Source organism: Salarias fasciatus, assembly GCF_902148845.1.
Source record: "Salarias fasciatus chromosome 7 unlocalized genomic scaffold, fSalaFa1.1 super_scaffold_4, whole genome shotgun sequence".
Lineage (NCBI taxonomy): Eukaryota > Metazoa > Chordata > Actinopteri > Blenniiformes > Blenniidae > Salarias > Salarias fasciatus.
The window spans coordinates 1,651,525-1,670,401 of NW_021941229.1; the positions used below are offsets into that span (position 1 = coordinate 1,651,525).

Below are 18,877 nucleotides of genomic sequence, written 5' to 3' on the forward strand. Positions count from 1 at the left end.
GCAGAGGTTGCAACAAGCCCAGACTTTACTTTATTATATTCATTTGGAAAAAGCCATTTGAAAGTCATCAGTTTGAACTCTGAGACAAAACAACATCCTGTCATCTCTTAGCTTTTATATACAATGTCAGTGTTCATCAATAGGCGGAGGTCTAAGACGCTTCATCCTCTTAGCTTTTTTATTAACTTTATTTTTTCATTACTCCATTAAATGAAGTATTCCTCCATTTTAATGCATGAAATAGAATAATTAAAGCAGTGGCTCCGCTAAACACTGAGCTTTTTTACACTTCCTTAATAAAAATGATGGAAAAAGATGAATTATGTTCTCTGATAAGCCACTTCAGTGATCTAACTGTTATATTTTCAGGTCCAGCAGGTGAATTCTCCTCAACGTGTTCTCTTTCCTGACATTTGTCACCATTCCAACCACTGGTCATGTTAAATGTGGAATTATCATTGAAGTTGGGGTTGATTATCATCAGACTTCCTGTCAGGCCTGATGCTGCTCTGTGGCGGTGCACTGCCCTCCAGCGGCCACTTTGCAGTACTGCACACTTTCAACACAAAGCAAAGGCAATCTGCTCTGTGTGCCTGTTGTGTTTGTTTGTTCTCATGTCTGTGTCTGTACAGCAGTAAAAAGATAAAACGCAACAGCAAAAGGCGTTGTGGCTTTTTACTGCTATGTTGTGACCTTTGGCTCCGCTGGCCCTTCTGGGCCGCCATACCGTCCATAAGTCCCTTTATGTGTCTGGTGTATGTCTGTGTGTCTACTTGTATATATCTATGTCCGCCGCTTGTTGAGCAGTGTGTTGCTAGGGAACGTCAGGGGATGATCACTCTGGCCCAATCAGTGTCCGAGAAAGAGGTCACGTGCTTTAAACCAGCCAATCAGAGCCAAGTTAGCTTCTCTGCACGGTTGAGTTTGTGAGTTTTTTGAGACTACCATCAATTTTATTCTGCTCGAAACTACAAACGTCGCTTCTCTAATGAGAGATTTGATTCAGTCTCGACGAGTTTATCCGAGCTTTCTGATGGTAAGACGATGGATTTGTTTATATCTGTCCCAGAGTTTAGAAATGCTGCTGTTATTGTTTCTCTTCTGCTAATGTCAGTGCTATTAGCCCTGTTTGCTCTTTAGCCACAATAAAGTCCACGAAATAAACTATCCACTGCTGATAAGAGCAACTTCATCAAACCTGACGACTTTATCCCACTGATTTCCTTTATTATTATTATTATTATTTATTATTTATTTTCTCTCTTATTATAAAGCTCCAACCATAGACTGTGAATAAAGGCTCCAACCAGCCAGGTTGACTGGGAACAGGTCAGCTGCATGACTGGATCTAAAAAGAGCTTCACAAAGATAGTTATGTTATGAGCTTCGCTATACTACTTAAAACTATACTGAGAACAATGATCTTTATTGTGAAATCATGAATATTCTGATGATCCACCCACCTACAGTGGAAAACACCCTCAAACCTGTCAGAGACTGGAGAGCAGTCTAGGATGCTGGTGACCGTCAGGCCTTCCCTCATCGCTTTATTAAGAAACCAGCATTATTCTGTACTTAAAACCACTGCAGGGCATCAGGAGCACTTCCACAGAACACAGTGTGTGAACACATCACTGAAATGAAATTAACCTGCAGATAAGAAGCCATGTCTGGATGAAGTGCCGCCATTCTCTCTGCTCTCAGCTGCTTTAAAGTGGAATTTAAAATAGTTATTTTCTTACATATGTCAGAACAGAATCTATAGATTCCTAAAGTTTTGTCCTGCAGATTTTTATTCTTCTAAAGACCTTATGCATCCTTGTTTCCCTCCATCACATTTCCCTCCCCTCTTTTCACAGACCTGTGTCTCATTTTGGACTTTGGCAGCTCACTGATGAGTAAAAGTGTCCGTTTTACTGGGAGAGATGGTGAGACGAGGCAGGTGTGTGTCCTGCGGTTGTTCCTGACAGTCTCACACACATCCTGAAACCTCCTGCTCAGTGTCAGCTGTACTGAACCCTCTGTCTCTCTCAGAGGAGAACCATGAGAACCCGGTCCACTTCCCCTCCCATCCATGTCCACGTGGACGAGTCCACACCGGTCCACGTGCACGTGAAGAGTTTTAAGAGGACCATTCCTGTCAGGACCCCTCAGGTCAGTCAGTGCTCAGTGTTTCAATAATCTACTGTCTTTATAGTGTTTTTATTTCATTTATTTTAGTCTGCTGTTAAAGTTCCCGCTTTGTTCTTATTATTGAACTGATTTAAGCAAATTTGAATGTGTTTTTATGTTTTTGATTTGCTTTTAAGATTGAAAATTCTTTAAATAAAGTAGTGTGATTTCTTAAGCAGCAGCAGCAGCAGCAGCACTTCTGCCTCCAGCAGTGTCGTTCTTGTGCTGCCTGAATGACTTTGTGTGTCTTTTGAAGGGGAGAACCAGAGTGAAGACCGGGAGCGTCCGCCCCACAGCCCAGGTGAAAACCCGGGAGCCATGGGTCCCTCCGGGAAAGGCCTCCGTCCGAGACGCTTCCTTCAAGTGGGAGGTCTGGAAGAGTCTCCAGGACGTCCTCGTCTCCCCAGAGCAGCCGGAGCTCACCGACGGTGGGCTTTGTGTTCAGGGGCCGACGCATTGTCTGGAGATCACGCCTCCAGGAACAGAGCCCGAGACCTCCCAGCATGCACTGCGGTTGGCTGACCTCATGTCGGAGGAGGAGGAGGAGGAGGAGGAGGAGGGTCTGCATGCACGGGTCAGCCAGCACCAGAGGAAGATCGACAGCCTCCTGACTGAAGTCAGCTCTCTGAAGAACGAGGTCAGTCTGGACGGCAGTGGACTCTCAGTCCAGACCAGGACCCAGTCCAGACCAGGACTCAGTCCAGACCAGGACTCTCAGTCCAGACCAGGACCCAGTCCAGACCAGGACTCAGTCCAGACCAGGACCCAGTCCGGACCAGGACTCTCAGTCCAGACCAGGACTCAGTCCAGACCAGGACCCAGTCCAGACCAGGACTCAGTCCAGACCAGGACCCAGTCCAGACCAGGACCCAGTCCAGACCAGGACTCTCAGTCCAGACCAGGACCCAGTCTAGACCAGGACCCAGTCCAGACCAGGACCCAGTCTAGACCAGGACCCAGTCCAGACCAGGACTCAGTCCAGACCAGGACCCAGTCCAGACCAGGACTCAGTCCAGACCAGGACCCAGTCTAGACCAGGACTCAGTCCAGACCAGGACCCAGTCTAGACCAGGACCCAGTCCAGACCAGGACTCAGTCCAGACCAGGACTCTCAGTCCAGACCAGGACCCAGTCTAGACCAGGACTCAGTCCAGACCAGAACTCTCAGTCCAGACCAGGACCCAGTCCAGACCAGGACCCAGTCTAGACCAGGACTCAGTCCAGACCAGGACTCTCAGTCCAGACCAGGACCCAGTCCAGACCAGGACTCAGTCCAGACCAGGACCCAGTCCGGACCAGGACTCTCAGTCCAGACCAGGACTCAGTCCAGACCAGGACCCAGTCCAGACCAGGACTCAGTCCAGACCAGGACCCAGTCCAGACCAGGACCCAGTCCAGACCAGGACTCTCAGTCCAGACCAGGACCCAGTCTAGACCAGGACCCAGTCCAGACCAGGACCCAGTCTAGACCAGGACCCAGTCCAGACCAGGACTCAGTCCAGACCAGGACCCAGTCCAGACCAGGACTCAGTCCAGACCAGGACCCAGTCTAGACCAGGACTCAGTCCAGACCAGGACCCAGTCTAGACCAGGACCCAGTCCAGACCAGGACTCAGTCCAGACCAGGACTCTCAGTCCAGACCAGGACCCAGTCTAGACCAGGACTCAGTCCAGACCAGAACTCTCAGTCCAGACCAGGACCCAGTCCAGACCAGGACCCAGTCTAGACCAGGACTCAGTCCAGACCAGGACTCTCAGTCCAGACCAGGACCCAGTCCAGGCAGGACCCAGTCCAGACCAGGACTCTCAGTCCAGACCAGGACTCTCAGTCCAGACCAGGACCCAGTCCAGACCAGGACCCAGTCCAGACCAGGACCCAGTCCAGACCAGGACCCTGTCCAGACCAGGACTCAGTCCAGACCAGGACTCTCAGTCCAGACCAGGACCCAGTCCAGACCAGGACTCTCAGTCCAGACCAGGACTCTCAGTCCAGACCAGGACCCAGTCCAGACCAGGACCCAGTCCAGACCAGGACTCAGTCCAGACCAGGACTCTCAGTCCAGACCAGGACCCAGTCCAGACCAGGACTCTCAGTCCAGACCAGGACTCTCAGTCCAGACCAGGACCCAGTCCAGACCAGGACTCTCAGTCCAGACCAGGACCCAGTCCAGACCAGGACCCAGTCCAGACCAGGACCCAGTCCAGACCAGGACTCTCAGTCCAGACCAGGACCCAGTCTAGACCAGGACTCAGTCCAGACCAGGACTCTCAGTCCAGACCAGGACCCAGTCCAGACTAGGACCCAGTCCAGACCAGGACTCTCAGTCCAGACCAGGACTCTCAGTCCAGACCAGGACCCAGTCCAGACCAGGACCCAGTCCAGACCAGGACTCAGTCCAGACCAGGACTCTCAGTCCAGACCAGGACCCAGTCCAGACCAGGACTCAGTCCAGACCAGGACTCTCAGTCCAGACCAGGACCCAGTCTAGACCAGGACTCAGTCCAGACCAGGACTCTCAGTCCAGACCAGGACCCAGTCCAGACCAGGACCCAGTCCAGACCAGGACCCAGTCTAGACCAGGACCCAGTCCAGACCAGGACCCAGTCCAGACCAGGACTCTCAGTCCAGACCAGGACTCTCAGTCCAGACCAGGACTCAGTCCAGACCAGGACCCAGTCCAGACCAGGACTCAGTCCAGACCAGGACTCAGTCCAGACCAGGACCCAGTCCAGACCAGGACCCAGTCCAGACCAGGACTCAGTCCAGACCAGGACCCAGTCCAGACCAGGACTCAGTCCAGACCAGGACTCAGTCCAGACCAGGACCCAGTCCAGACCAGGACTCAGTCCAGACCAGGACTCAGTCCAGACCAGGACCCAGTCCAGACCAGGACTCAGTCCAGACCAGGACTCAGTCCAGACCAGGACCCAGTCCAGACCAGGACTCAGTCCAGACCAGGACCCAGTCCAGACCAGGACCCAGTCCAGACCAGGACTCAGTCCAGACCAGGACTCCGCTGCCTTCTGACCAAAAGAGATATTTTTGAGACTTTCCAACAAATCAAGTCTGTTTGAAGACGTAAACTTTTAGAAAGAGGTGAATGCAGCTCATGGAGTTTCACATATAGTTTTGATTCCCAGATAAAAACTACATCTTATGATACATTCATGAGGTTTTAACTACAGGTCAGAACAGAACCTTTTAACACATTTAACCAATGTTTTTAAGAGTTTAGCTCCTCTTTTTAAGCTTTTTTTGGTTGAGAATTTTTAAATTTGAGTTGTTTTATCCATTTTACCTCCTTTTCATGCTTTTTTCTCAAAATGTTCATTTTTTTCTTTTTCAAATCTAAACATTTCCAGTTTTTTTATGCTGCTCTATCTCCCCTTTTCCCCATTTCCTGTGGTTTTAGCTATTTTTCCAAATTTTACTTGTACTTTTTTTTTTTATCCCTTTTGAACCAAGAGTTACAGATAATTTTGATTAGTACTGCGGTGTGGAACTATGATAAAATAACTTTATTCAAGTTTCATGTGGTGAAAGATTCATGGAGCCACTACAGAGGGAGAAAAGATCCACAGGTTGAACACCCCTGGTCTGGACTCAGTCTTTCCCATGTTGAGGTGTGCAGAGGGAACACCCTGATGACATGTGATCCACGGAGAGGGAGGGAGGGAGGGAGGGAGGGAGGAGACACACTCTTCCCTCCTGAACGCCATTTCCCAGCAGTGTAAACCTAAAGCAGCGTAAAGAGAAAAATGCTGCAGCGGACACTGACCGGAGACACCAGGAGCCCGAGCACGCCTGAAGCTCCAGGACATTTCAGTGTGTGTGTGTGTGTGTGTGTGTGTGTGTGTGTGTGTGTGTGTGTGTGTGTGTGTGTGTGTGTGTGTGTGTCCAGGTGGAGCTGCAGAAGCAGCAGCAGCAGCTGGAGCAGCAGTCGGAGCGTGCGACGGCCCGGCAGCAGGAGGAGCGGGAGGAGACGCTGCTGCGCCCGTCCATGGAGAGGCTGCTGGAGGACGGCCGGGGCAGCAGGTAGACGCCGGAGCGCCGTCAGGAAGCAGACTCTTTGTGTTGATGAGAGAAAATAGAACAAAGATTGACAGACATGAGCGTCCAGCGAGCCGGCCGATCACATCCTCTGTTTCCAGGCAGCAGGACGGCTCCGCTCTGCTCAGGATGCTGACGGAGGCCGAGCTGGACGGAGCGGCGGCCGCCCGGCAGGTGTCCGCCCTGCGAGAGTCCCTGGCCAAGCTGAGCGCCGCAGGCAGCAGAGTGAGTCTGCCGCACACTGCCGTGCGTCCGGAGGCTGGCGGCGCAGTCACACCCTTTGTGCGTGTGTGTGTGTGCGTGTGTGTGTGTCAGCTGTGTGTGGACCAGTCGTCCCTCCTGGACCGGCAGAAGGACCTGCTGCTGCAGAAGCTGCACACCTTCGAGGAGACCAACCGAGCGCTGCGACGCCTCCTCCGAGAGCAGCAGGACTGCCAGGTGACGCCCCTGCACGTGCACGCCCCTGCAGCGTGCGCGCCCCTGCAGCGTGCACGCCCCTGCAGCGTGGGGGTGTTTGTGACGGTCTGTCCCCTGCTGTGTGAAGCAGGTGGAGTGGCTGGCGGAGCAGAGGGACTCCTTACTGAAGAGGCTGGCGGACATGGAGGCCGAAAACGCTGTGAGAGGACCAGCTCCTCTTCCTCCTCTTCCTCCTCTTCCTCCTCTTCCTCCTCTTCCTCCTCTTCCTCAGTAACACTCTCTCTCTCTCTCTCTCTCTCTCTCTGCAGCATGTTGTGGTGAGACTGGAGGAGAAGGAGCGAGAGGTGAAGCAGCTGTCCAGGCTTTTGGAGGCAGAGAAGGTGAGGCGGTCTGTGATCAGAGCCAGCTCCTGAGTGTCTGCAGCTGAGTGTGTGAAAGCAGGATGCATGATGGGAGCTGTGCCGGTTCTGTGTGTAGGACACGGCCCGGAGCTCCAGCAACATCTCCAGGAGTCTGGAGTCGACCAGAGCTCACCTGCAGGGCCAGCTGCGCAGCAAGGCGGCGCAGAACGAGCGCCTGAGCGTCCAGCTGAAGGTCGGTCCGACCCCGGGTCACACGGGGTCACGGCCAGGAAACATGTTCTCCCTGTGCGTGTGCGGGTGGTCCGGCCTGGTCTGACCCCACAGCAGCGTGACTCAGTCGGCGGTCTTGTTTGCAGGCGCTGGAGCGAGCGGCGCTGCAGCAGAAGGCGGAGGTGTCCCGCCTGACGGATCAGCTGAGCAGGGCGAGGCAGCAGGCGGCGGCGGACCGCGACGCCCTGAAACGAGCCTCCAGGGCCCACAAGCAGCGAGCCCAGCGCTGCCAGGACGCCGCCGGCCAGCTGAGCGGCCAGCTGCTGGAAACGGTGCGCCGGCCGTCTCACACACACACACACACACACACACACACACACGTCAGGTCAGGGGGTTCTGTGGCCGTGACAGCAGTGTGGGCGTGTCCCTCCGGCAGGAGCAGCAGGTGTCCGAGGCGCTGGCGGCCGCCGAGGCCTGGAAGAACCGCCTCACTCAGGAAACCAGAGACAAGAGCAAACTGGAGGCGGAGCTGGAGCTGCTCAGCAGGTAACAGCCTGAGACAGAGAACACACTCCCCTGCTCTGAGGCAACACACTCAGCTGGTCACCAGGAGGCAGCGCTCATCTTTTTTAATTATTTTAAGTATAAATAAAATATAGATCCTTCAGTTTCTTATAGAACTCTGGGCTGAAACCATCAGGTCCAGCTGTCTCCCCCCTGATGGACCCTGATGGTTTCTAAACCTCTTTCTGTCTGATGTGTTTGGAGAAGAGTGGATCAGCCGTAGAGGGAATGAGTTCAGTGTGACTGCAGGTGAGGGGTTGACGTTCCGTCTGTCTCTGCTGCGTCTCTGCTGCGTCCCTGACGTCCTCCGGGCTGCAGCCGGGTGTCGGAGCTGACGGAGCAGCTGCGCTGTGCGGAGGATAAGAGCAGGGCGGACAGGGAGGCGCTGCTGGACCACCTGCAGGGACTGACCACGGAGAGCGCGGCAGCCAGGCTGGAGAACCAGACGCTGAAGGTTCTCTCACACACACACACACACACACACACACACACACACACCTGTAAAGCCTGCTGTGTGTCCAGTGAGACGTCCTTCCTGTCTCGGTCCCACTCTGATGGGTTTACACTGCCTGGGATTCCATTAGCAGGATGAGTAATTGTCTTGGTCCCTTCAGGCGGCGGCGGCGGCGGCGGAGGAGAAGCTGGCCTCGTCTCAGTCGGAGCTGCAGGAAGTCAAGGCGTCCATCAGGCAGTACGAGAGCCTGCTGGACGGCTACAAGGTGCAGGTAGGCAGAGCTTCCTGTCTGGACTGAGCCTGAGGCACAGAGCTGATCCGAGGAGACGAGGACACTGAGTGAAGAACAGCTCCCCTGTGAAGACATCTCGTGTTGTCCTGTAGTGTCTCCTGTCTTTGTTTCTGGAGCATTTGGTGAAAGATAAAGGTTGTGGTGTCGTATGTGCTGGTTGGACGCCCTGCTGGACCTCCGCTCTGTGGTCAGCCTGGACCCTGCTTCTGTCGTCACTTCACTGTTGTTGTGGAAGAAAAGTGAAAGTTCCAGATTCTGACCCAGTAAAGCCTTCATACAGTCGCTGAGCTGGACGCTGTGTGAGTGTGTGAGTGTGTGAGTATGTGTGTGTGTGTGCGTGGGCCTGACCCCAGTGTTCTCCTTCCAGGTGCAGAAGACTCGGGCCGAGGCGGACGAGTACCGGTCCGGGGTGGCGGAGGTGGAGCGGCGGGCCGAGGCGGTGCGGGCGGAGCTGCTGGGCCGGCTGGCCGAGCTGGAGCCGCTTCCCGAGGCGCTGCGGCGCTCCCAGCTGCAGCTGCAGGAGGCGCAGGACCGCGAGCGCAGCCTGGAGACACGCAGCGCCGAGCTGGGCGCCACGCTGGCCGACCTCCGCATGAAGGTCAGCCAGGCGCCGCACGGCGGGACCACAGGGCGGGACCACAGGGCGGTGTCACAGGGCAGGGCCACAGGGCGGGGCCAGAGGGCAAGGCCAGAGGGGGGGGCCAGAGGGGGGGCCACAGGGCGGGGCCACAGGGCGGGGCCACAGGGCGGGACCACAGGCAGACTGGAGGCTTTGGAGCATACGTGTAGAACCACATGAGAGACCACAGCCACCTGTTTCCAGTGAGGTGTGTGTGTGTGTGTGTGTGTGTGTGTGTGTGTGTGTGTGTGTGTGTGTGTGTGTGTGTGTGTGTGTGTGTGTGTGTGTGTTCCGTGCTGTCAGGTGGAGACCCAGGGCAGCCAGGTGGAGCTGGTCCGGCAGAAGAACAAGGCTCTCCTGGAGGAGAACCGGCAGCTGCAGCTGAGAGTGGAGAGCCTGGAGAGGTCAGGACTGAGGACACGCCCCCTGCAGGTGGCGTGCGAGCGGGGACGCCGTCCTGCCTGCCGTGTCCCGGTCAGCTCTGTCCCGTGTCGTCCCTCAGGAAGCTGGAGGAGGCCGGCGGTCAGAACGCCGAGCTGCTGGCCGCCGTCTCCAAACGGGAGGAGGCCGTCCTCAGCAGCCAGCGGCGCCTGGAGGAGAAGAGCCGGGAGAGCGCGCTGCTCGGCCGGAGGCTGGAGGAGGCGCTCAGCGACGCCCGCCAGCAGGTCGGCCGCCACACCCACTGTCCAATCAGAGCACAGCGTCGTCCCCGGCTGTGGGGCAGCGGCTTCCGGGCGAGCCGGGTCCGGGACTGTGCCGGGCGGCGTGCCGGCAGCCTCTCAGGCCCACTGCCGTTGTGTTTCTGTCCAGATGTCTGAGAGCCGAGAGCGCGCCGCCGCCAAGGAGCGCTCCGCCCAGGCCCGGATCCTGGACCTGGAGACCCAGCTGAGCCGGACCGCCTCCGAGGTCAGCCAGCTGAGACGCAGCAAGGAGGAGGTGAGGGCTGCCGCCGCCGCCGCCGCCGCACACACACCCGTGTGCAGCCTGGAGACGGTGACACGTGTGTGATGTGTGTGATGTGTGTGGTGTGTGTGGTGTGTGTGTGTGTGTGTGTGTGTGTTCAGGTGGAGCGGCGCTACCAGAGCCGGCTGCAGGACGTGAAGGACCGCCTGGAGCAGACGGACAGCACCAACCGCAGCCTGCAGAACTACGTCCAGTTCCTCAAGGCGTCCTACGCCAGCGTGTTCGGAGACCTGGCCACCAGCAGCGCCCTGAGGGCCTCCTCCCCCCTCTGAGCCAGCAGGGATTCATCAAGGTGCTGATTCCTCCTCAGGATGACCGTTCTGCTGTACCGACTGTTCTGCTGTACCGACTGTTCTCTCCTGTACCGACTGTTCTCTCCTGTACCGACTGTTCTGCTGCTGTGGAGCAGCATGCTGGATTTGGTCCCCAGAAGACTGTTGTGAGTTTACACTCCTCTCTAACTACAAACCAGTGACTGTCACTTCTGCTTCTCCCACTTAAAGAAGTGAAGATGGAATTATTTCTTTGTATATTTTCTGAATTTTTAGCTGTTAATAAATCATGTTTGTCTACAACAGGACGGCTCCCATCATGGAACACCTGACTCCCTCCTCACACACACTGACTTCAGTTCATACGTATTAAAAACACTATAAATATACAGGAGGCCGTGCTAAAAGGCAAAATAACGAACAGTTTGAAAAAATAAGAATTAAGAAGTCATCCCAAAAACAGGCTGAAGGAATCCAGGTGTTTAGCCGATGTGAGAGTGTGTGTGTTTAAATGTGAGTGTAGTGTGTTTGCTGTGGCTCAGAGAGTGTGTGCACGGTGGATCCTCTTCATGAACAGACCGGCTCCTGTCGGCCGAAGCCTCGTGGAGATCAGCTGATCCGGGCGGCGCTGGGCTCTGACTCTTCCTGTGGCGGGACTCTGATCAGGTTGGATCACCTCCGCTCAGATCAGTCAGGTCGGCTCTGTCTCCCAGCGCTCCGGTCCTGGACTGCTGAAGGCAGATCCTGAAAGGTTTCGTCGTTTCATATTTCATGATGCGGGCCACGAGCTTTAAACTGCTACTTCTCCTCATCAGTATATAAAAATAAGGACCCCATGGTGATACTGACCGGACGCAGCAGGAGGCCTTTGAGGCTCCGCCCACCAGCATCAGGCAGGAGAAAACTGACTCAGTTCATAGCTAGAAACAAACTAGAGTCTCAGATGGAGATGCGTTGATCCATCCTGGAGTGAATTGTGTCCTTAAGCTCTGAAGAGTGGACGCTTGTGTTCAGAAGGTCAGTGAAGGTCACCTTCACTTCAGCTGAAAAGGCCATTGATCCTTTTCAACTTATCCTGAAATTTAAGCCCAAAGCCTGATATTTCCAGTGTTTTGTGAGTTTACATGTAGCTGTGTGTCCACACACACATTTGTTTTAACGTGTCTACACTCATATGTGTTCATGGGGGGTTTTTTTAAACAATATTTGATTATTTTGGAACTTTTGTTACAGACATGAAAACAAAATAAAAATGAAAGCTAACACAGACCTGCAGGGCGTCGGGGGCTCTGAATCCAGTCCCCCAATTTTTTATTTTTTTTGGACAGGCCGTCTTGCGCCTTCTTGGAAGAACAGCAGTCATGGCTATTGGTAAATTTGGTGAATTTTTAAGGTGCAGCTTCATCATTCTTCAGTTTGAATGCATTTATGAATTAGATCTTGATGGGACGCCTTCAATTCACCTTAAGCAGCAGCCAGTAAACTTGCTGGTTGGTTTAATTTCATGTCATTCATGTATGTTGTTCATCACTCATTGGTGGAATCTCTCCTAAGCTCCGCCTCCTCGGGGCCCCAAGCTGTTTATCTGCTCTTTTATTGCAGAATATTTATAGAAAATGATGCACATATATTATAAGAACCTTATTGTGTAGTGTTGGAGTTTTCCGGCTCTTTATTTGTGTTTCTGAATCGCAGCAGGGGAAGGGAATCAAAGGTGTTGTGGGACACGACGTGCGGCACCATCACCTTCAATTGAAGGTTGAAGATCGTGATCCTCCAGCAAGACAATGACCAAAATTAACTTTTTTAAAATAACCAGTAATGAGTCCTGATCTCAGTCCCATTGAAAATCTTTGGCTTAAGCTGAAATCTGCCATTTGGGGGGAAAACACTACAAATAAACAAGAAACATTTGGAGGCTGTCATCGCTGCTGAAGGGTTTATAATCAAATATTAATGACGGGTGCCATTATTGCTGCACATTAGCTTTTTCTTTACTGTTTCTTCTTTGTGACAGTATGTTGGACCTCCAAATAAAAGATCCTCATGACATACATTTAAGTACATTTCCATTTTTTTTATATATAATATTTTTGTACTGGTTATTCCAAAAATGGAATCGGTGCCAAATTATGATAAGCGGGACTCAGGTTAATCGGATGCGCTTCGGCTCTCTCCGTCAGTTGTCGGCTCTCTCGGGTAATTTTCGGCTCTGTCCGGTCATTGTCGGCTCTGTTCGGCAGATGTCGGCTCTCCGGTAGTTGTCGGCTATCTCCGGCAGTTTTCGGCTCTCTCCGGTCATTCTCGGCTCTTCGTGTCGCTGCAGAGAAGACGTCAGAGTCGGGTAAAAAAAACAGCCGTCCCTCGGAGCTGCCCCCATCCTTCGTCGTCGATTCCACTGGACAAATACAACTTCGTAAGCTTCTTGCAAACAGACCGAGGTACGAACATTTTATTTTATTAAGTAAATATTTGTGTAACTACCCATTCGATGCAGCACGTAGACGGAGCTTTTTAATTTGTGACATTTGACTGGTTCGGCTACGTGCCTGCAGTCCTGTGTGTGGGTCCATTACCCAGGTGTGGCTAGCATGAATCAACTGCAAGTATTTCTATTGTTGAATGACTTTTACAATAAAACATGAGGAATAATGGAAACATCCACAGAAAAGCGTGCAAGTTCACCTTTGAGGCGGCCTGGGAGAGAGATCTTATCTATATGTTAGCATTAGCCACACTAGCAAATTACATTAGCTTTAGCTTGCATTGCTCGGTTCTAGCTTCATTAATGCCGGTTTACTTACAGTCTCACACACTAATCTGTTTCTCAAAAACTTGTAATTATCCTGGCTTGATGTTGTAAATCGCGATGGTTTGTTAGCAGTCATGAATGTAGGTGAGGTGTTAGGCGGTGCTGTCAGCTAGCCGGCCTGTTACTTTACAGCTGAATACGAGAAAAACAAACACCGAATGTGTTTTATTCATCTACCGACACAGACCTGTTCTCAGTAATCATCTTAGTGATCTGGATGGAAATAATGAAACGATTGAGGGATGGCTGTGTCCTGCAGGCCGTGGCTGGGGAGCCGCCCAGCCCCTGGCTTGTGTCCCCAGCTGTCACACCTCCATACATGTGTCTCGTATCTCCACCAGAGCTTGGCCACACATAATCATTTACACATGCAAACGGCTGCACACGGTCTCGTTTCCCCTCCAGAGTGTCCCGTTTGGAGTCACCGTTTTCACAGGGTGGGGCTGGGATTATGCAGCAGCCAAAGGTCAGCTCAGCTGGACCTGTCACGGTGGAGCCGAGTTCCTCACATACCAGCTCATGTCAGAGATCAGCCATAATGAGAATGAGTGAAGAAACACACCTCTGAAGAACTACTTCCTTTTTTTGTGTGTGGATTTAGCAGCTGAGCACCCTGCACAGAAACACACAAAAAGACATCTAGTCACACACACTTTCATACCAAAATGCATTTTTAAGCCATTAATTCACTTCCAACATGAAGGGAAACCTTGAGAAAAACCACACAGGGTGAGTGTGTCCAAAGGAAGTGTAATAAATATGTTATGCACTGCACATTGATTCATTGTGTCAGTCTGGTGATGCAGCGTGACATAAATAATAAGATAGATCACAAGTGTTTACAGTCATTATGTTCCAAATGCACTTTGAACACTTAGTTCACATGTGGATCAAAACAAACCATTACAGCCAAACAGCACATTTATGATTGGAAACTATTGGGGGCGAAACCCTCGGTGGAACGTTGGTGATTTAGTTGTGTTTCTGGGATGTCCCGGAGTCTGAATGGTGTGTGTTCTTCTTTCAGAAGATGATTGAGGTAGCGCTGAGCTGACATGGTGCAGCTCGGGGAGAGTGGCTGCTCACATGCTCATGCAGGTCATGTGTCGTGTTGAGTACAGTGTATGTCTGTTTATCATGGCATCCAAACCATGCCTCGGGGGAGCAGGGATATTTCCCAGCATTCATTTGGATGCACTTCACTTAGCAGCAGTTCCAGCTTGTGTTTGGAACACAGAGTCATCAGAACTCTTAAGTGCAGCTTTACTGTGGCTCTAGTGATGTTAGAGGGCCGTTCACTCCTGCATGTTCAGCTCTCCTGTCAATAACACTCCTCTTCGCTGCGCTGTATTGATAATGTGTACAATTTCCTTGGTGTAAGCAGCCGTATGATGTAGCCCAGGGGTCAAACATACGGCCCACGGGACACAGCAGGCCTGCCAGAGTGTCCATTCTGGTCCATGGAGTACAGAGAAAGACATGCCTTTAGATTTCCTGTTTGTGATGTATTCACTGGCGGTCACAGCCGCGGAGTCGCAGTAATGAGACGTTACTGCTAGCAGATTAGCATTAGCATCAAGGCCACATTGTGGATGTCCTTTTGAAAACATAATAGGCTGCTAAAAGCAACAATCGGGTACATGTTTCTCCTGCTTTCCACTGTATTTTTCAGCAGTTTGCTTAGAAAAAAAAAAAGTCCTCATTTTTCTTTAGAATCGTCAGTGTTCAGACTTTCCAAATGGAATTGGGCCATTTATCGCCCCTGAACACTGCTGCTGTATCCAGGGGCTTCAGGCAATGCTAAACCCTCATTACTGCATCAGCCTGCTCGACCTCCATCAGCTTTATTTCAGAGCAAACGGAGAGGTGTCGTGACCCAAATAGAAAATAGACGTGCTGCTTTCAGGGTTTTCAGGTTAGCCCAGCCTGCAGCCCACGAGTGGCACTCGTTTCACTTCACGTTCCACAAAGTTTGACCTGAATGCTGCCAGACCAGGACAAAAACCCCAAAATCAGAAAGGATCAGTGCAATCTGAAATCCTGGCCTTCAGAAGGTGACTTCAGGGCAGCTTGGCTGGCAGTGGGGTTGCTAGGCTGCACTGCTGCATTATTGAAAGCATTCCTGGCCTTTCCCTTCCGGTTCGGACTCACTGTGTCGTGTTACGTAACTGCAGTGGACAACCCTGCTGTTTGAATCCATCAGGAGACTCTCTGGGCCGCCTGCTTGACTCCCTTCTATAGAAACTCTGCCGCCTCTTAAAGCTAGGGTTGGCGATTTGAATGAGATACATTTTTTTAAATACTGGTTAAAATGATCTTTATGACCCGATGGGAAGCAATTCATAGCGTGTTTTTAAAGTAGTTTGGAAAATATCCGCTATCTACAGCAGGAGTAAAACAGGACAAACAGCAACCAATAGTCTTGAGGGGACACCTTTTTTTGAATCAATCAAATCCCTTCGCCGTTCGACCTGCCCCCCTGCGCGTACATGTACACGTGCACTGACCCTGGTTCAGAAGTGTAGAAGGACGGAGCGTCGTTGCAGAATGGCGGGGAAGAATGTTTGGGGCTTTACTTACCGTTGAGTGCGCCATAACTTGGCGTAGTGCAAATAAAGAAAAACAAATAAATGAAGTGCTGAGGACAGGTTACGCCAGGAACGCGCTGGACGCGGAAGCGCCGTGCACGCTGTGAACGTCTCCGCGTCTCAGCTTCCAACGGGAGCTCCTCCAATGGGGTGGGAGCTGGGCGGAGCTAGCTAGGCGGAGCCTTGGGGAGATGCTACATGCTAACGCTAGTTTTCCAAGATCGCCAACCCTAGCTTTAACTGGCCACGTTTGCAGGAGAATATTCTGACTTCAATTCCACTTTAAAATGACCACGTAAACCCTTGATTCTGAAAGAACTTCAGGTTAATTCAGAAAAAAGTGTTTGGTTTATTCTCATTTTAAAGCAGAATTTATCGATTCCTCCATCATGTAAACCTTTTATTCCACTTTAAGTTAATTCCGCTCGTTCTGCTCAGGCTTCTTCCCAGAGATGCAAATATTCCAACATGGCCGCCCGGAGCAAGCGTGGGACTCGAACAGAGACGATTTATTTAATGGAGCTTTAGAATAAATGGATATAATGGAAAGTGTGGATGGACAGAAGCTGAACAATGCCGACCCTTTTAAAGCTGGAGCATCAAAGTTCATAAAGAAAAGACACAGGAACTGGAGGTTGTTTGCTTCCAGTAGACGTAAATCCGTCACTTCCTGCCCTTGTTCATTCAGAACCCTTCACACCCCCCAGAGTTACAGCAGAATTAGGTGGACGTGAGTAAACATGTTTTCAATGTAAACAGAAGGAGAATACTTTAATTCTGAACTGCACCGTGTTCCATGGCCCTTTGTGTGTCAGTCTGACTGAATCCTCTCTGCCTGAGAGACCAGATTTTCCTGTTTACATGAACAATGAGTAATCAGATTAATTGTGCACTCAGAATATAATTCCATTCAGGTGGTGGATCCGTCCCATAATAGTCCATCTTTACTGAAGCGCCACTGTAGAAATTTTCTCCTCATTCAGAAAGTGATGGGGAAAAGAGGATCATGTTTTGAGAGCAGCGTGATCAGTGATCCGGTAGATCATGACTTGCAGAATAAGAATGGAGACCTGATCAGAACCAGCAGACTGCGTTCAGTTTGACTGGACATGAGCCAAACCAAACCCTCTGAAAGGAAAGTTTTTATGTGGTCATGCTATCAGATCAGAATATTTCCATGTTTCCATGTTTTCAGTCCCGTCATGTCTGTCCGAGCAAACTCAGCTGGTCTGTTAAACGTGTGGTGATCCCCGATCAGCTGGAGCGCTCACCATCACTCCTCATCTCTGTGTCGACTCACTGCTCCTGAAGCACCGTCTTGTGTGTGTGTGTGAGTGTGTGTGAGAGAAGCTTCTAGAGTGATGTTGCTGTGCTGAGTAAAGCGCTGTGTCAGGCCGTGTGATTGGTCGGTGGGGGGGGCAGCAGGAGCAGGGCTGGGCTCTGTCTCTCCAGTCCAGTCACTGCAGGTGCACTGCGTCTGTCTGCGCTGAGGAGTGGACCTCCAGTCCTCCCAGACCTGACCGGACTGGACTTTGGTCCAGCAGGAACCGGAGGAGCAGAGATCCTGGATCCAGACGTCACGCTGTGTGTATGCCTTTCTCTCGCCTCCTTTTCATCCTTTCAGTGCCGTCGAGTTGTCGTGTGTCCCTCACATCTCTGGACTTCCTGTTGACCTGGTTTATCCTCTCATACGCTCAGTGGGAGACGTGAACGGACCGTCCCTGCATGTCTCTCGATGCTGTGAATTGGTTTGCATGGGAGTGTGAGTCTTAGTCATTCTGGCGAGGAAACAGTGTTGAGCTTCAGGATGGAGCAGCAGCATGCTGCTGCTTTTTAATACTGGTTAAGACGCTGAGAGATCACTGGGTGGTTGATGCTTTGTTGTGGACGTTCCTGGTCAGTTTCTGCGTCACATTCAGCCTCATCATGGTTTCATTTTGTTTGAGGGTGAAGGGATTAAGAAAATTAACAAAAATCTATCTAATTACAGGCGTTAGAAGTAATTCAGCTCAACAACTATTCGATATACGAAGCAGCATCTAATTCAAACCAATACTGATAGATTATTTATTTGTTTAAATCTAATGAGGATGATTGTGTAGTTTAAACAATAGAACCAACGTTAGCGTTAGCCGGTGTCTTCATTAACGTGTTAAATATTGACATAAGTTGCATTTTCCATTGTATCTGTCTTCTGCAGGGAAACAGGTCTGTGTTGTTTCCTGCAGATTCCTCTCAGCTCGTGATGTGCTAATGCTGCCATGGCGTGCTCACACTGGTTACACCAGCAAAGAAGAGCTGCTCATCTGACCACCGGCGCTTCATGCGGATGCTACCTCTGTCAGCTGATTGTTGGTGTGAAGCTGATATCCTGATGCGTCCCTGCTTCACGCTGTGGTGTTGCTGTCTGTTGAGGGACACTCTCCTGGAAAGCTGCAGTGTTTCATCCCCTCACATGTTTTTAGCTCATTGGTTTGAGTCTCAGTCCTTAAATCTGGGGCTCCACCCTCTTTACCGCCTTTGACTGTTTGAGGACACTCGGTGTTTCTCTGGAACAGTCTTCTCTTGAATCCATTAACTGTTTGAGAGCTGGTTTGGTTGGGGGTATATTGCTTCTCTGTATTCTTGGTTCTCGACGAGCGTCGGAGCCGTCCATTTTCAAATTCCTCCAGCAGGCAGGCGATCGTTGAAATGGGCCGAGTGGATAAGTGCACCGTGCTTCCACCCACACACTCATGTTTTATCAGTGCTGCTTCTCTCGGCAACAAGAGGCCGTATGGATCGCTGCTAAAAATACATCTGTGTTCTGGCACTTCACAGGAAGTCTCATTCAGAGCTCATAATGACAACCCATAGCTGTAATCCTGCCGGGGCGGAGCAGTGCCATTCTCTGACAGCTGATTGAGTCGTGATAATTCTTCAACTCAATCTCAATCAGAAAACCATCGATCTGATCTGATCTGATCTGATCTGATCTGATCTGATCTGATCTGATCTGATCTGATCTGTCTTCATCTGCAGCCAGTCCAGTGTCTCCATCCTTTCCCATGTTTAGTCTTTTAGGCTTTTAGTCCCACAGATCCGACTCCGTAATGCGGTTC

The 18,877-nt window shown here is 51.4% G+C and overlaps 2 protein-coding genes and 1 long non-coding RNA gene across 7 annotated transcripts in view; 2 read left to right on the forward strand and 1 right to left on the reverse strand.

Annotated features, from left to right (window-relative positions):
* Positions 1–900: 900 nt before the first annotated feature.
* Positions 901–10,859, forward strand: odf2a (outer dense fiber of sperm tails 2a). 2 transcript variants are annotated; one of them, XM_030084822.1, is made up of 20 exons: positions 901–1,036; positions 1,860–1,942; positions 2,035–2,154; positions 2,429–2,542; positions 2,618–2,809; positions 6,075–6,208; positions 6,325–6,448; positions 6,539–6,661; positions 6,768–6,839; positions 6,949–7,020; positions 7,118–7,234; positions 7,359–7,544; positions 7,649–7,758; positions 8,095–8,230; positions 8,391–8,501; positions 8,890–9,120; positions 9,445–9,545; positions 9,644–9,806; positions 9,952–10,077; positions 10,206–10,859. In XM_030084822.1, the coding sequence occupies exons 2-20, from the start codon at positions 1,895–1,897 to the stop codon at positions 10,374–10,376; spliced, it is 2,451 nt and encodes an 816-aa protein (XP_029940682.1). In that variant the 5' UTR covers positions 901–1,036; positions 1,860–1,894; the 3' UTR covers positions 10,377–10,859. The 2 variants fall into 2 exon arrangements, with proteins under 2 accessions (XP_029940682.1, XP_029940683.1); XM_030084823.1 differs by having other exon boundaries at positions 6,771–6,839.
* A 1,596-nt stretch (positions 10,860–12,455) lies between these two features.
* Positions 12,456–13,564, reverse strand: LOC115383417 (uncharacterized). The gene is made up of 2 exons (XR_003930670.1): positions 13,376–13,564; positions 12,456–12,696 (listed from the first exon to the last, which is right to left on the reverse strand). It is a non-coding gene; the product is annotated as an uncharacterized LOC115383417 (long non-coding RNA).
* Positions 12,681–18,877, forward strand: part of sptan1 (spectrin alpha, non-erythrocytic 1) — a 33,135-nt gene continuing 26,938 nt past the window's right edge. For 3 of the 4 annotated variants that reach the window (XM_030085593.1, XM_030085594.1, XM_030085595.1), the window contains exon 1: positions 12,681–12,817. The gene's annotated coding sequence lies outside the window, so the exon portion shown is untranslated. The remainder of the gene's footprint in view (positions 12,818–18,877) is intronic. The other variant, XM_030085592.1, reaches the window with a different exon arrangement.

What these genes read in the sequence shown, in the direction of transcription:
- odf2a (XM_030084822.1), top strand. Translation starts at nt 1,895, where the DNA reads ATGAGTAAAAGTGTCCGTTTTACTGGGAGAGATGGTGAGACGAGGCAG. An exon ending in TGAGCGCCGCAGGCAGCAGA is followed by an intron (nt 6,449 to 6,538) that starts GTGAGTCTGCCG and finishes TGTGTGTGTCAG; the next exon opens with CTGTGTGTGGACCAGTCGTC. An exon ending in GAGCTGGAGCTGCTCAGCAG is followed by an intron (nt 7,759 to 8,094) that starts GTAACAGCCTGA and finishes TCCGGGCTGCAG; the next exon opens with CCGGGTGTCGGAGCTGACGG.